At 52.0% G+C, this 16,659-nt stretch overlaps 1 protein-coding gene and 1 long non-coding RNA gene across 9 annotated transcripts in view; one reads left to right on the forward strand and one right to left on the reverse strand.

Moving 5' to 3' along the window:
• Nucleotides 1-16,659, reverse strand: part of PHACTR1 (phosphatase and actin regulator 1) — a 565,269-nt gene that overhangs the window by 10,849 nt on the left and 537,761 nt on the right. For all 8 annotated transcript variants that reach the window (XM_058732981.1, XM_058732982.1, XM_058732978.1 and 5 more), the window contains 2 exons: nt 5,981-6,036; nt 557-618 (listed from right to left, as the gene is read on the reverse strand). In XM_058732981.1, coding sequence (XP_058588964.1) covers nt 557-618; nt 5,981-6,036 — 118 coding nt within the window. The remainder of the gene's footprint in view (nt 1-556; nt 619-5,980; nt 6,037-16,659) is intronic.
• LOC131513777 (uncharacterized) lies at nt 3,478-11,617 on the forward strand. The gene is made up of 2 exons (XR_009262784.1): nt 3,478-3,915; nt 11,118-11,617. It is a non-coding gene; the product is annotated as an uncharacterized LOC131513777 (long non-coding RNA).

Genomic DNA, 16,659 nt, shown 5'->3' on the forward strand with positions numbered 1-16,659 from the left:
ACCTGCAGTAAATTTATCAGCACTTTGGGCATCTTCCTAAATTCAGTAATTCAAGCTGGACCTGGCATAATCAAACCAAGTAGTTCTCAGTTCATAGGTAAGGAACAGTATCAGGGGAGGCAAGGAAAACTTACTCTCCCAGGGTCACAGCAAATAACTGCATTACATTTGAACTACCGATTTTGATCATGACGTTCCCATGCTTGGTGGCATTACGGTGAATTTCTCAAAAACAAAACGTTCGCGGTAACAGAAAACATAATGCACCTGACATCAAGCTGCCTGGGGGGAGGGAGGCATGGGCGTCACAGAATCAAGCAGTGGAATGTCACCAGCCCAAAGCACTGAAGGCCATGAAACTGAGCTGACCACCGTCCCCGGGGGGAGTCCCGGAGAATCTAGAGAGCCGCTCGCTCTCACAGCCAAGGCGCGGGGCCACTGACAGAACTTCCTCCGGGCCAGGCAGCTGCAAGGCCACCGGGGCCCGCAGGCGGCACGGGAGCCAAGGGCGGCCCGCGCTGTCCTGTCCCAGCTCCCGCCTGGAGAACCCGCTCACCTTTCGAGTTAACCTCCTCTTGATTTCTCTTTTCTCCTCTTGTTCCTCCTGTTCATTCCGAGCTGCAAGAAACATTGACCATGCTTTGGTTTTGGGAAACAGTGTCACACGCAGGTGTACCCTCTGAACCTCTGCAGGCTCCAGGCCAAGCCCCTCACGACTTGAACAAGGGGAGAGCGAGCTCCTGTCTCCCCCCCCCCCCCCCCCCCCCCCACCGCGGCCACCCTCCTGCCTAAGGGACGCTTTCTAAACTGCCTGCCTTGTTTCAAATTGACAGTGAGCTGGCTGACCTTACTGTGTTTTCCGTGTGTGTCACGGGTTTTCAAGTCTCCAGGCAGAAATGCCGGGCTGAGAAGTATGGCTCTAAGGCAGGGAGATAGGTCCTAACAGGATGAGGGTGCTGTTAGCAGGGACATGGGCCTCTGGAGGGAGGCGAGGCTCCCTTCTTTGGACAAGACTCAGGCCGGCTCAACTCTGCCTTGGGCCTCACAGTGACTGACGGGGGCTCATTGTGATGTGGCCTCATGTCTGGTGCTCCGTGGAGACAGAACAGAAGACCAGCCTCTGGGGGTGCCTGCCACTTGCTGCAGAAATGAAACCAGGCACGGCTGAGGCCGAACACAGCACTGGGCACGCGGAGAGGGATTTCAAAACGCTCACCTTTCGCAAGCCCTGATTCCATTAATTCTTTGAATCTTCCAAGAAGTCCACAGAGCAGGTGTGAGGCCAGAGTGTGGGACACAATTGCCTGCATTTAGACTTTTAAGGAGTGTCTTAGGAGAGCAGACTTCGGAGTCTAAACGTTCTTGGCTTGATATGCGGGGTGACTTACTCACCAGATGTTTAAAGAGCCATAGGTTAGAGGGTCTGGGGAAGGGAGCAGAGGTATGGAGGGCAGAGAATGCGGGCTTATTTTAAGCAAAGCGAGTGACCTTGGGTACGTCACTTTCCTTCCGGGCCTTGGAATGGAGGCGAGGGTCTAAGCCCAATATCGTCTACCTTGAAGGTCACAGAAATCAAACCGTGTCCAAAGAAGGTCTCTGATTCTCACCCACTGAATTTAGAACGGCATCCGTGAAGGCAATCTCCTTCAGCTTGGTCTTCGCATCAAATCACTGCTGCTAAATTATGTTTCAGTAACTGAACTCAGGGCACACTTGCTTGCCATTCAGTTGGCTCACGACTGGCCAGGTCGGTAAAAGAGGGAAGCCCCTGTGCACGGAAGCGGGGTCCCACCCTGTTCCTCCTTGCGGGTCCTGACAGCGGCCACCACAATCAGAGGCAACTCACACTTCCGGCTGGAAGGGACAATGGCAGTTCAGAGCAGAGCTCAGGCCCTTGAGCGACACCCCCAGGGGCACAGCTTGCCTGCTGTGGCTGCCTGGGGGGGTGGGGTGCGTCTGAGGATCTTGTATGGGGGCACAGAAATGCTCACATCCTGCGGTGGGCAAAGGCCACCATCGGTCTCCATGGAAGCTTGCCCCACAGGGCCCTGGCCCCCCACATGAGAGCCCTTTCCTTTGGATTTAAAGATATCCCATCTCCCTCCCAGAACTCCTTTAAAAATGCAAGTTTCGAGAGGCACCTGGGTGGCTCAGTCAGTTAAGTGTCTGACTTCAGCTCAGGTCATGATCTCGCGGTTTATGGGTTCGAGCCCCGCATCGGGCTCTGTGCTGACCGCTCAGAGCCTGGAGCCTGCCTCGGATTCTGTGTCTCCCTCTCTCTCTCCGCCCCTCCCCTGCTCGCACTCTGTCTCTCTCTCAAAAATAAACACTAAAAACATTTTTTTTAATAGGCAAATTTCTCTTGGATAAAAACCCATGAAACCAGTCAGCCATCAACATCTTAGTACGAACTCATCTAACAGAGAGAAACGGGAAGGCAGAAAGCAAGAAGAAGGGAGACCCCTGGCAAGCTGCATTTGCAGGTGGCTGGAGTACAGAAGGGGAGGTCTGGTCTGGAGAGTGAGTACCCAGGAGGCAGCTCAAGGGAACTTGGTTAAAATGTACAAGCTCACAGGAAAGTATGGCCACGAGGGGCCCAAGAGACCACCAAGTCTAACACTCCTATTCTGGAAATAAGGATGCGAAAGCCCAGGGGAGTTAAGTGGCTACTCCCACGCCACGCAGCTAGTTAGACAAACAGTCCAGCTCTTTTTTTTTTTCTCACTGGAATAAGCAGCCTCTTCCCCGTCATGCTTTGCTTGGGGCCAGCCCCTCCTCCTCATTACTGGTTACTGGCCTCAAACTCCAATCCGGACCCTCTCCTCATCCTACAAGCCCCTACGGGCCACAGAGGGCGGCATTCTGCGACAGAGCAGGGAGCCTTCCTCTCCTGTGTGTGTTTCTTAGGTCCCCCTGAGGGGCAGGGCCACGAGCCACCACCTATGGAATCTATACCTCTAGTTCAAAGCCATTTACAAACCGAGGGCCGTGAATTCTCAGGCTGAGGGTACCAAGACAACCCCATTAGGCCACTGGACAGAGAGGCTAAGAAAGGCCCGTGATGTCATCACCTGCTGCCACCATCAGAGTGTGCTCATTATGTGCTCAAATGTGCACAGTGTCTCATTGGCTGCGGGACAAAGCAGGTGCTGCCTCCAGGGGGCGGGCAGGGTGGGGCTGGAAGGTAGCTGCGGGCCCTCCGAGCTCTACTGCAGAGCCGCGACCTGTGTCTCCACAGCACCCTCAGAGATCGGGTTCCTCAAATGACTCAGAACCCAGAAAGCAAGGTTTAGAAGAATTTGTTTGAGGGTGTTTTCTTACACCATGAAAACATCTCTTGAGTAACCATCAGAACAAACTTAGAAAGAAAGAAAGAAAAAGAAAGAAAGAAAGAAAGAAAGAAAGAAAGAAAAAGAAAGAAAGAAAGAAAGAAAGAAAGAAAGAAAGAAAGAGAAAGAAAGAGAAAAGAAAGAAAGAAAGAAAGAAAGAAAGAAAGAAAGAAAGAAAGAAAGAAAGAAAGAAAGAAAGAAAGGAAGAAAAACACGTTTAGGAAAACCAAGTTCCACAATACAGAGGAAAAAAATAAAAGTTCACACGAAGGAGAAGTTCATTTCTGAGAAGTTTTGAAAACTGAAATGATCAACCTGTTTGAATGCGGTCAGGCAGTTCTTTCATTTGGCTGTTTGAACAGGATGAGGAGGAGAGGGGCGGCTAGAACCAAAGGGGAGCATGCGAACAATGTTTTCTGCTCTGGTCCCTGGATCTAAGCCTCTCAGGCTTACCAGACAAAAGTAATGGTCTCTAAGATCTGAAGGTCTTTCTAGATGGCAACAAAAAGCCAATGTGAGGACCTGCCCACAGTCTCCCAGGGATCTGGGCAAGCAAGTAGGAGCTGGTGCCTTCTGGAAGCCAGAGGTGAGCTGGGGATTTTAGACCTCCTCTTTCTAAACCCCCTGCCCTTGCTGAGAGAATTATTTTCTGAGACCTGAATAATCCCCCAGAGAGTGGTAGCTTCGTTTTTTTTTTTTTTAAATTTTTTATTTTAAAAAAATTTTAATGTTTTATTTATTTTTGAGACAGAGAGAGACAGAGCATGAGCAGGGGAGGGACAGAAAGAGAGGAAGACACAGAATCTGAAGCAGGCTCCAGGCTCCAAGCGGTCAGCACAGAGCCCGACGCGGGGCTCGAACTCACAAACTGGGAGATCATGACCTGAGCCGAAGTCGGATGCTTAACCGACTGAGCCACTCAGACGCCCCAAGCGGTAGCTTCTTTGTTTGGGGGCAGGTTGGAGGCCACTGAACAGCAAGTAAATGGCACGGAGATTGGTTCCTCCAGAAAACACAGATCCGTGTTATGTGTGTGTATGTGTGTGGGTGAAGCAACAGAGGGGCAAGGACACACCCTTACCTGCCTTCCCACTTTAGGAATAAATGGACACCTGCTTTTCTTTGTCTCCAACAACAGAAAGGTTACAATGGATCAGGTGTCCGATTGGGACAGAAAGGTAGAGACAGCACACAGGCCAAACGTCCCCCCCGCCCCCAACCCTGGAAATCATCTGAAAAAGTTCTCTTTCATTTTATGGCACATTTAGCTTCAAAACCGTGAAGGGCATTCTTGGTTAGAAAACTACATATACACGAATTCCTAGAGACCTAGCGGGTATGTGAGGTACGGGCAGCAATGAGGAATGCCAACCTTGAAAAGAACACCTGCTGAGAGCTGGGGAGGCAGCAAGGCCGGGAGCAGGGCGGGCAGGATGTCCACAGAGGCAGATATGGCAGGGACAGGTCCTCTGCAGGGGCTGCGGGCCACACGCCTGCCCCCACAGCAACTCAACAGCTCCCGGCAGCAAACCCTTCAAAACCCAGCGAGTCTCAAGGCCACAGTGGGGAGGGGGGGGGGGTGGGGGGTAGAAAAGATCAAGCACATTTGAGTTTGGTCTAAGTGGAAATATCCAGCTGCTCAAACAGGCTTCACGTGGCTGGCGTGTGTGTGTGTGTGCGCGTGCACGTGCATGCATACACGCGCGTGCACATGCCATGACATTCCCAGGAAACTGTGCAACAGCACGTTATTTCTCCTTTCTAGAAAGTAGAAGCGGATGTGTGCGTGGGGAGAAAGGGTCATGAGTGAAACTAAAAACAGTATTTGTTGCCCATCTTAGACAGGTGCTGGTGGCAGCAGTAATAAAGATGGGGCAGATGTGGGCAGAGGGGGTTTGTTTTTTAACTGTTTAAGATCTCCCGCCAAATGCAGTCCCTGAGATGTTTGTGTGTTTTCGTTTTACGCTGGTGGGACGCCAAGTGGATTCCCTCGCTCTACTCAAGTATCCCTGTGTCCTGAACCGAACAAGGGGCTCGTTCATGGTCTCTGGCCACAGCCAGGGTGACGGGCGAGTTTCTCTTGGGTGAGAGCATTCGGCAGGCAGGCCGTGGGCCAGCTGTAGAAATCCCGAGAGGGGACAGGAAGCGTTCTCCCTGAGAAATGCCTTCCTAGACTTTGCATTTCATGTTCAAAGCGGGGCGGGGTGGGGGGGGGAGCCAGCTGCAACGGAAGGTCATGGTTTCGAGCCCCCGCCTTCCAGCGGCTGTCTGCCTCCCTTTTAGCCATCAGTATAGAAATTTGTGGGTTCTCAGCCCATTTGGGTTGGAAGGTGACCCTAACCCTGCTCGGAATCATTGAGTGGCTTTGCTTGCCCTCATCTCGCAGCTTCTCTGACTTTACAGCCCACGAAAGGGAAGGTGGCCCTTGCAGCCCGTGAGCTTTGGGTGGGCCTAGTGAACCCGAATCTGCCTTCTCTGTGGGGACGCTGCCTTGGCTGTTGTAACACGCGAGGAGGGTCACGCATCAACCGGCAGAGCGGTTCGCAGGCATTCCCACGCGGGCACGAGGGACAAAGCTGGCGGCCCACGGATGAACGAATAACCGAAGCCACCGCAAGACATCAGCGACCGCCACGGGCTCAGTCACTTACGTTTTAGAATGTTCCTCTGCTCCAATTCCTCCGCGGTCGGCCTCTGGCTCAGCCGCCTACGGAAAAAATCCAGGAAAAGTTTTTGGACCATATCATATCCTCCTTGGGTCATTAATCTCTTCAGCCCTCGTAGATGCATGAGACAGAGCGAGCGGCCGGAGGTCCCGTTCCATCCTGTGCTCTGAACGACCGGCTCTTACTACTACCTCATCCTCAGTTCCTCAATTTCAACCCCAGGAAAGGCACCGTGCGTCACGTCATGCCAGGCTGACCCTCCTCCTTCCTCCCGTCATCGGCCCCTGCCCCGCCCTGCTCCTCTGGGGCCTCTAGGCAAGTGGACTCTTCTCTTCACAGAGGTCCCTTTCTCTCCTGTGGCCTCTGCCTTTCTTCTCCAACCCCCCAGGCTAGAGCTTGCTTCTTGCCATGTTTGTGCAGATCCAGTTAGACCATAAAGAGGGTCATGGCCCCAGGGTGACGCAAGAGAGCATGTCTTGTCTGCAAAGAACAATAGACGGTCTTCTTGTCCCCACCCGTCACCACCAGGGCCGCCTTAGACGTGGAATGACGAGCGAGCAGGAACAGAAATGACTCTCCTGTCGCCGGCACGGAACTGAGCCATAACAAGGGAACCATGACAGCAAGGGCATGAACTCTGCCACGATGCGGCAATGGAGGGAGGGGACAGACCATGGTGGCCCCACGAGGTGACAGAAGGCGCCAGAAAGTGGGAAGGGTGCCACACGGGAGAACTACAAGCTGGCACGGGCGTAAAAGATTCCAGGAATGAGTCACACAAACAGCGGGCCTCACCATCCACAGAGATGTTTGTGCGTTTTTGTTTTGAAGCTTTTGGAAGTTGGTTAACCAACCACCCGGCAAAGTTCAGCCTCCTGCTTCACCCATGGGATGAGGTGTGTGTGAGATGAGAAAACTGTAGAAGGAGTCCGAGGCTCCTCGGAGTCCTGCACTGTGACCTAAGGGGTGGAAAGGGGCGCTCTCCTGCTGCTTCTCCAAATATCGGCAACCAAGTGTCTCTAGTTGGCAAGGTGTTTACAACCACGGGATCTCCAGAGACACCCAGCGTGAAAATATAAAGTCCGTGGAGTTAGCGAGCGCCAATATCTCAAATGCAATGCTTGAGGTCACTTGTAATTCTCCTCATTGCCCTGGGCCAAGCAATGGATCCTGTGAAACCCCAATGTCATCACCGTATATGCTATAGGTAGGGAATGGGCTTTGATACCAGAGAAAGGATTTCTGGTCAGCTGTCTGTAAAATCTACAGCACCCTGGAAACTGCTGGAAATTGTATTCCAAAGCATTTTTAAGTTTATAAGAACGTCTTCCCGTTCATTAGTCATTTTCTTTTCGAAATGCCCCATTAAGGCGCTATTTATTCCCACTGATAAGGACCAGCTGTATATATGGAAATCTGCAATATCGGAGGCTCTAAATTTGGACTCCGTAGTCTCGAAGCCTTTCCTAAAATAGCATTCTCAGACCTCCGGAGGAAACTATGTCATCTGTCTGGAATGCAGACCCCACTCGGCATGAGCTTCTTGGAAGCCCTGCCTTACCTTTCCCTTTCTCATCCCCCAGAATCCTTGGCTCATCGGTAAGGGGTGTGCAGCCATCTTTATGGGACCACTTGCTAGAACCCAGGCTCTGAATGAAGCTAGGGCTTTGGGGTCAGTATGTTTCGAACAAGCCCCACATTCAAGGTGGAGGTTGCATCCCAGGAGTCAGGCCAACGTTTTCGAAGCTCATGCCCAGAAGCGCCTGCAGAAAGTTCCGCCATTGGCTTATGCTGAGAAGCCCATCGATTTCTGTTGCCAGACCCGTCGGCTGATTCTGTGCCAGCTTTTTCGTTCTTGTGTTTCCTATGGGTCACATTTGGAGGGGACGAAACAATGAGTGAACTGCAACCAGAGCAAATTCTGTTAACGAGGCAGCCTTTAGTCAAAGATACATGCTCTCGAATGAGGCCCTGTATATATGTTTCATTTCCTTGAAAGGGTCTGAGAACATCGAGGCTAATCCTAGCCATAAAATGCAGCTAAGCCCTCCCGAAGGACATGTGCTATATAATTAGCTATCTTGGCTTTGAAAATGAGACTGGGGGGCGGGGGTGGAGGCCTGCGTGGCTCAGTCCGTTGAGCGTCCGACTCTTGACTGTGGCTCAGGTCGTGACCTCACGGTTCATGGGATCGAGCCGCCCCACAATGGGTTCCAGGCTGACACTGAGCACAGCCTGCTCAGGATTCTCTTCCCCTCGCTCTCGGCCCCTCCCCTGCACACACTCTCACTCTCTCAAAAATAAATAAGCTATAAAAAAAAATGAGATTGGGGAGGAAAATGATCCTGTGGCTTTGTGAGGATAAGGCATAGAACAGCTCAGGAGGTCAAGGATCTGGGTTCTAGCCGTGGCTCGGCTCTGAACCGACTTGCTGTGGACAAGGTATTGGACTCCACTCCATTCTTTTCCCTGCAAAGAGTAAATAGCAATTTAAGAGGCTAAGGCTGATTTAATGCCTATTATGTGCAGGAATGGTTCTTAGAAGCAGCTGCCATATTCTCAGCCCCATCCAAATGTAAATTCATTTATTCATTATTTATTGAGGGCCAGTTCTGTGCTAGGTTCTGTGTTAGGCACTGGATGAGTAAAGACAGATCGAGGCCTTGCCTCTGGGGGAAGCAGTCATTAATCAAATAGTCACGGGAGTAAGTATGGAATGTGACTGTGGTGAGAGCTTCCGACAGGAGGCACCGGGGCAGGGCCTCTGGCATCTGACCCGATTGGGTTGGGAGAGGGGTCCCGGGGGGGAAGTGACATCGCGCCCTAATCTGAAGAACAGAGGAAGCCAGTTTGCCGGAGTGGAGAGCAAGGGGAAGAAGGAAGGTGGGCAAGGCCGTGTGGCCCAGGGAAGCTGTGTTCAGGGTTCTGATCTTTTCTCAAGGAGCCAACAGGAAGCCGCGAAGGGTTTACGTTTTAGATAAAGTGGGTCACATTTCAGCTTTACAACACATCTCCTTGGCTGTCCTATGGAGAAGGGGCTGGGGGTGGGGCGGGGGGGGGGGCAAGAGGCAGTTGGGAAAGAGGCCCTGGGAGGCTAGTGGCCACCTGCTGGGGGAGGACGGTCACCCAGGCTGGGCTGTGGCGGCTGAGGCGCTCGCGCTTAGGAAGCCAAGTTGACAATCCACGGAGACGGAGCCTAGATGGACAGGGTGGGGAGAAGCAGGTGTGTGGGGGGGAGATCCGTCTGTCCATCTATCTTAGGTTTCGTGACGTAACACAACTGGGTGGACAGTAATGCCGTTTGCTGAGATGGGAACACTGGAAGGGAGGCGGGGCTTTGTGGAGGAGGACAGGAAGGGTGGAAGGCAGCCACGAGTTTGAGTTTGGATCTGCTGAGTCAGAATGCTTCTGTACCACCCAAATGGCAAGGTCAAGTAGGCGGCGGCGTGCACTGAGCTCAGTGGGGAGGAGACGTCTGGGCCACCGACAGAGACCCGTGGCTGGTCTGCACTACGGAGAATATTCGAAGCCAGGAGCATGACGGGGCATGGCCTGAGAAGGCGAGAGGCCGTAGGCCGGAACCTCACAGAATCCCACCATTTACGCTGCAGACCAAGCCAGATGAACCCGCCAGGGGTCAGAGAAGGGCAGTGCGTGAGGGCGGGAGAAGACGGAGGATGTCCCATCCTGGGAGCGAGGGGGGAAGACATGCCCGGCCAACAGAGGGAGGTGAGGCTGGAAAGGCTGGTGAGGCTGGAAAAGCACAGGGTGCAGGCCGTTAGCAAGCTCGCCTGGCGCTCTTTTAGGGAGCGCAGGGGACGGAGGCCAGGCTGCAGCGGGTTGAGAACGGGGGGTGAGAAAACGGAGGAGTATGGGCGACTCTTCCCCAAGCCTGGCTGGACAAGAGAGGGTGCAGGTGCAGGGGGCGCCGGTGAGGCTCACACCGTTTCCTGGAAAGACTCCAGATGAGGTGGTGGTGGTGAGAAGCTGCCTACGGAGGGAGGGAGAGGGTTCAGCTGGTAGTGTCGGAGCCCCGAGGAGGCAGGAGGGGTTGGGGTCCGGGGACAGAGAAGGAAGACCTTACTTCTCACATGCGGGAGGGATGGCTCTTTACCGTGACAGAGCAGGACGGGGAGTGCTGTACGTAGGAGGGTGAGTTTGGTATCAGAATTCAGGAAGTTCCCAATGGATGGCTCTCACGTGCTGTGCAACACAAGTACGTTGATCAGCATAAACTATTCTCTATCCTTGACAGATCTGTCTTTGCACAGAGCCAAGTTCATAAACCAAAGGGACGATAAAGCTCCAGCTTCAGAATTCTCGCGACCAGCATCTTAGGGAAGGACCCAGGGCAGTCCGGCATGGTCCATGTAAGGCAGCCACCTGCTTGGCTCCTTTCGAGATCTACCTTGTGCAGAAAGAGTGGTTACTAGAAAGCCAGACGGCAGAGCACAATTACTGTATGAATGAAGCGGTCGGTTTTATGAGTGATCCCAAGCTGCTGACGACTCCAGAATAAGGACAGAGGTGTGGGGCGCCTGAGTGGCTCAGTCAGTTAAGCCTCCGACTCTTGGTTTCAGCTCACAGTTCGTGAGATCGAGCCCCGCGTCAGGCTCCATCCAGCGCAGAGGCTGCTTGGGATTCTCTCTTTCTCCCTCTCTCTCTCTCTCTCTCTCTCTCTCTGTGTCCCTCCTCCACTCACACATTTGCTGTCTCTCAAAACAAAGAAAGAAAACGACCGAGGTGCTTTCTGAATGCGCTGTATCTTACCCCTGATTCGATGGTACAATTTAATTATATTTGATTTAAACTCCCATTAACTCTTGGGATGAGCACAGGGTGCTGTATGGAAACCAATTTGACAATAAATGTGATATTAAGAAAAATAAACTCACATTAACTTTAAAAAGTTGTTCCTGACTAGGTATTCAGACACGGCCATTTATATGCTAGACGGTAAGAGAAACATTCTTGGGAGTTAAACTTTTACATAAAGTGAACTATCCAAAAGTAGAAGTTTAAAATGTGTGCGCAAGTGACCTGTTTAAATCGCTTTGCTGTTACATGTGTGGCCCTGGTTTACAAGACCGCTCTGAGCTGCAAAATTGTTTGCACTCCTCAGATGATTTCTTCTTTACCACGGTCCACAGGGAAACGATCTGCATTGGCCGCAAACCGAAAAGTCACGGAGTTCCTGTTTAAATGCCACACGCCATCAATGGCCACATGCCAGCCCCCTATCTAAGCCTTCTATTTAAGAATGGATTTTGTGTATTATCAGTGCGAAAGACTCTATGCTGGTGACCACAAGAAACAACCAAATGAACGAAGGCTCTTCTTTCTGCGTGAAAAGACTGTGAAAAACAAACAAGCCCGAAGCTCATGGCAACGTGGGATTTGCCTCGGAATAAGGGGACGCTAGAGAATGAAGTGTCCAGACGCTTTAAATGTATGCAGAGCAGGGGAGGCTGTCTCCCCAGAGAAGTGATGAAACCCCGGTAGGTTGGGCTGCTCTGGCTCTCGATGGGGACAGGGACTTGTTCTGCCGCATGGAGCTAGTGAGCCAGCTGCTGGCATCAGAACGGCAAGGTCAAGGCTCTCATTACCATTTGCAACTGCTTATTGTTTGGATGGCTCTGATTTTTTTTTTAATTTTTAATGTTTATTTTTGACACAGAGGGGGAGAGGGAGAGGGACAGGGAGAGGGAGGGACAGGGAGTGAGAGAGAGAGAGAGAGAGAGAGAGAGAGAGAGAGAGAGAGAGAGACAAAATCCGAAGCAGGCTCCAAGCTCTGAGCCATCAGCACAGAACCCAATGCGGGGCTTGAACTCACGGACTGCGAGATCGTGACCTGGTGACCTGAGCTGAAGTTGATCTGACCGAGCCACCCAGGTGCCCCAAGGGCCTTGTTTTTTTAAACTTGGCATCTCTGATGCTCCATCTGCATTTCGGGGGGGAAAAAGCAAAGCGGAAACTTTGGTCTTTGGCATCTCAGGCCCAGGGGGAGGGAACTGCCCTTCCGAACAGAGGGGAAGAGAAAATGATCGGGAAGGACTTGGGTTTCCCAACTGGTGCCCCGGATGGGAAATGGAGCGAGTGGAGACAGACAGGCATGATGGGGCCAGGGAAGGGGGAGAAGCACTGAAGTATGGCCCCTCCTTTGGAATCTTTCCAGAGAACACGTCCATTCCCTGTGGGCTGGGCGTCTGTCTGGCCTTGGTCACTGCTACACCCCCAGTTCTTAGGAGACCACGGCCAACATAATAGGTGCTCATTTAGTACTTACTTAGCCGCACACGCTCATTGGATGATCCCATCAACACTCAAGACTTCACTTGGCATCTACATGCTGATGACTCTGCCGTCTATACCTCCAGTAGTAGTTCTGAGTTCCAGATGGCCTTTCTAATTTATACTCCTATAGGTGGTCAAACTCAGGAGGTCCAAAACGAATTAATCCATCTTTCCCTTCTGTCCTCATGGTTTTGCGTCCCCCCCCCCCCCCCCCATCCTGGTGAAGTGCCCCAGCCAGGAAACTAGGAATTGTCTTCGCTCGGCTTCACCCTCAACAGCCAGTCCACCACCAGGTCCAAATGGTCCCCCGTCCCAGCCCACCACAGCCACCTCAAGGAAGTAGGCCACCAGCACCTCTCCTGGTTGCTATGGCCCATCCAACTCGGGTCCTCTTTCCCCGGGGAAACACGGTCACCCCACTCCCTGCTTGAGAACTACACATGCCCGCCCAGTGCCTGCAGTAGGGAGTCAAAACACCAGGTCCTATGAGAGTCTTCCTGATCTGGCCACTTGCCAAGAACCCCGCGACCCCATCCTTCGGACAGAACTGTGTTTTCCTGGTTTCCTCTCGATATGCATGCCCTTCCTTATAGCTAAGCATTTCTCTTTGGGTAACTGAGGCTAATCCCCAAGATCACAGCTTCATTCTTACACTTCACTTACTCTGGTCACTACTACCCTTTCGGTGAAGGCGCCTTGACAGGGTGTGACAACAGTCCTGGATCTCCCTCATGCTGGTGCTTGGCCCCAGGGCTTGAGCTCTGCAAGGCTGGGCTGCCCTGCACCCTCACCACCCGGGGCCGCTGCATAGGGCCCCACACTTGGGCTCTAATGCCCTTCTGCCATTTTGAAATTTTCAGCAATTAAAAAAAAATACTTATTTTGAGAGACAGTGTGAGCAGGGGAGGGGCAGAGAGAGAGGGAGAGAAAGAATTCCAAGCAGGTTCTGCACTGTCAGCTCAGATCCCGATGCCAGGCTCGATCCCATAAACCGTGAGATCATGACCTGAGCCGGAATCAAGAGTCGGACGTGTAACCGACTGAGCCACCCAGGTGCCCCTGAAATTTTCAGTAATTTTTGAATGAGGAGCCCTTCCTTGGCTCACCATGGCATGCACAATGCCAACACAGAGTCTGGTGACTGGATATACTCTACACTTGGGAAATCAGTAAGTGAACGCTGCCCCATGACTGTCACTTGTCTGTAGCCTTTCCCTGTCTTCTAGTTCTTTCCTGAGGCCCAGCACGTGTGTTTTCCATTAGAAACAACAGAGATTCCCCTCCTGGCACCCTGCTCCTCCCCCAGGGAGTCTCCATCTCCAGCCCGCTCTGGGCTTCCAGACCTTTCCAAAGAGTGGTCCAAGCGTGAGGGGACACTAAGTCATCACCATCAGTCCACACCATTCTATCGCCCTGGTTCTCCCCCCAGATGGTTTTGCCTCCGGAGTACTTCCGGCCACATCTGTGGGCACTTGGGTTGTCACGACCGGGGAGGCCCATGTTGGCATCTAGCTCGGGGTCCTACTGTGCACACGCCTACCCCTCACAACGCAAAACCAGCCGGGCCGAGCGACGACGGCGACGAGGTTCAGAAACCCTGGTCTCCCGAATCTCTGTTCTCTCTTCAACTCTCGTTGAAGTGACGAAAGAGCTCTTGTCCAGGTCCCTGAGGATGGATCTCCCAGATCCAGTGGCCTTTACGGAGCCCTCATTTGACCGGACCTTTCTCTACCACGCGGCACCTCTAGTGAACGGCTACTTCTCGAAGCTCTTTCTCTGCTGGGTTTTCGAGGGCTCTCACTACTTCTCTGTCCACACCCCTAGCTCCTGCGCCTCAGCAGGTTTCACGCGTGGGGAGAGCCCCAGAAGTGGCCTCTCCTGGGGGTGGCTTCAGAAACACCACCGTGCGTGCCAGCGACGAGCGTGGGTCTGTCACCTAACAGGCGGGGGGACCTCGGAAGAGCCGGACTTCTCTCCACGCCTCAGCCTTTCGTGCCTGCGTGGCCTCCTTGGAGCCTCCCAGCAGATCTAACAGCTCCCCCTGCTGGGCTCCCCCCATCCAGATCCTGGCCTCACGCCTATCCACCCACTGACGCCACCACCTTTTCAAGTACACGGGGAATCCTTCGCGGGCACAAATGATGTCTTATTTATCTCTGTGTTTCTAGACTTAGTGCAGCTCCTGGCACACGGGAGGGGCTCCACAGATCTTGGGTGATTCAATTAATGAATAATAATCCGTCCCGGGAGTTGTGCGTCGTACGTTGAGGTGCCCCTACCACTGAAGAGGTTCCTCTGGGCAAAGTGAACAGCAATTCCGCTTTTATGCCTTAGAACTACGCCCTGCTACCCCTTCTGTCGATCACTGCTCCGTGCACCCAACTCCTTCCAGGAATTTCAGTCAATGATTTTCAATTTTCTTCTTCTTCCTCACTCCCCTCAAGCTACTCACAGGTAGCCTGCCTACAGCACGGGAAAGAGCCCAGAGAGGAGAAAATGGACTGGGGTCCAGAGCCTGCCTCCTGGCCTGCCTCCAACGTTAACCAGAAGGGCACGTCGTGTCGCAGTACCTCTGCGCCGAGTTTCGCTGTCTGACAAGTGGCCATAACCACAAGCCAGCCTGCTGGCCACCCAGGGGGGCCGAGAGGCCCGGGTGAGAATGGGAGGCAAACGTCCCTTTTAAAAGTAACTATAAACCATAACATTTTGTTTTTAGTCGGTTAAGCGTCCAACTCTTGATTTCGACTCAGGTCATGATCTCACGGTTTGTGAGTCTGAGTCCCGCACTGGGCTCTGTGCTGACGGTGTGGAAACTGCTTGGAATTCTACTGCCCCCCTCTCGGCCCTCCACTCCCCTGCTGCTCGGTTCTCTCTCTCTCTCTCTCTCTCTCTCTCTCTCTCTCTCTCTCAATAAACTCTCAGAAAAAAAGAAAAAAAAGAAAGAAAAAATGTTTTTGGCTTTACCCCCCTGGAGGCTGTGGCCCCAGTGTGAGGCCCCACGGCTAAGCTCAGGTATTGTGAGTTGCAAACCAGAGAAAACACTGAAATAATGCTGATTGTGTGGAGTTGAATTCAGGTTGGAAAAGACAAGGGCTTTTGCTACACATCAAACCCGTTTGATAAGAAAAAGTTACAAAAACTGACGGCCTAGGGACGCCTAGCTGGCTCAGTCAGTAGAGCATGAGACTCTTGATCTCGGGGTTGTGAGTTTGAGCCCCATGGTGGGTACAGAGGTTACTGAAAAAAATAAAAAATCTTCAAAAACAAACAAAAGACCCGAGAGCCTCCACAGCGAATGCTTTCAGTATTAATTGGCATGTTCAGGCATAAACCCAACGTTAGCAATCAGGAAGACTTCACTTTTGAAAGGGTGTCTGAGTTGTTTACAAGAGAAATTAAGACCGTTAATGGTTGTAATTCGTGAACCATACGTTTCCTGGTGGAAAGATGGATGGAAAGCTTCCTGTTTGAGACACTGAGGAAAACCAGTGGAGAAGGAGACACCTGCTTTGTCACACATATCCACTCTGGTGGATCAAGAGAATGTGAGATAATAGTACCTTTATTAGATAATCATCGTGCCATTTCTCTTTAAAGGTAGAGGCTCAACATGGGTACGGTGCTCCAACCAAGAGGAATAAGCCAAGAAAAACAATCAGATGACATACGTACAATAGTCCCATGTCATACAAACATATAATCTCCCATCTTTACAAATTATCCCAACGGTTTCTGGGAGTCCCCACTTAGTTTTTTTTTTTTTTTTTAAGGTTTAGTTTTGAGAGAGAGAGACAGAGCATGAGCCAGGAAGGGGCAGAGAGAGAGGGAGACACAGAATCTGAAGCAGGCTCTAGGCTCTGAGCTGTCAGCACAAATCCCGATGCAGGGCTCGAGCTCAGGAACCATGAGATCATGACCTGAGCCGAAGTTGGACGTTTAAACAACTGTGCCACCCAGGTGAACCCTGTTTTTTTTTTTTTTTATTATTAATCCAGATTTCTGGCTTCTTTTTAAAATTTTCTTAAAAGTTTATTTATTTATTTTGAGAGAGAGAGAGAGAGAGAAAGTATGCAAGCAGGGGAGGAACAGAGAGAGAGAGAGAGAGAGACAGAGAATCCCAAGCAGGCTCCACACTGCCTGCACAGAGCCCAATGTGGGGCTCCAACTCACAAACTACAAGATCATGACCTGAGCCAAAACCAAGAGTCAGACGCTTAACCGACTCAGCCACCCAGGTACCACCCCTGCGCTTAGTTTTTAACATGTCCTGCCATTATCAGATAGCATCGGCCACTTTCACGCCTTAACCCCTTCACCGATGGCTTTTGCCTTCACTGCTGGAAAAGCCACCTGGCAATACCTGGTCATTT

This window comes from Neofelis nebulosa, chromosome 6 (genome assembly GCF_028018385.1).
Source record: "Neofelis nebulosa isolate mNeoNeb1 chromosome 6, mNeoNeb1.pri, whole genome shotgun sequence".
NCBI lineage: Eukaryota > Metazoa > Chordata > Mammalia > Carnivora > Felidae > Neofelis > Neofelis nebulosa.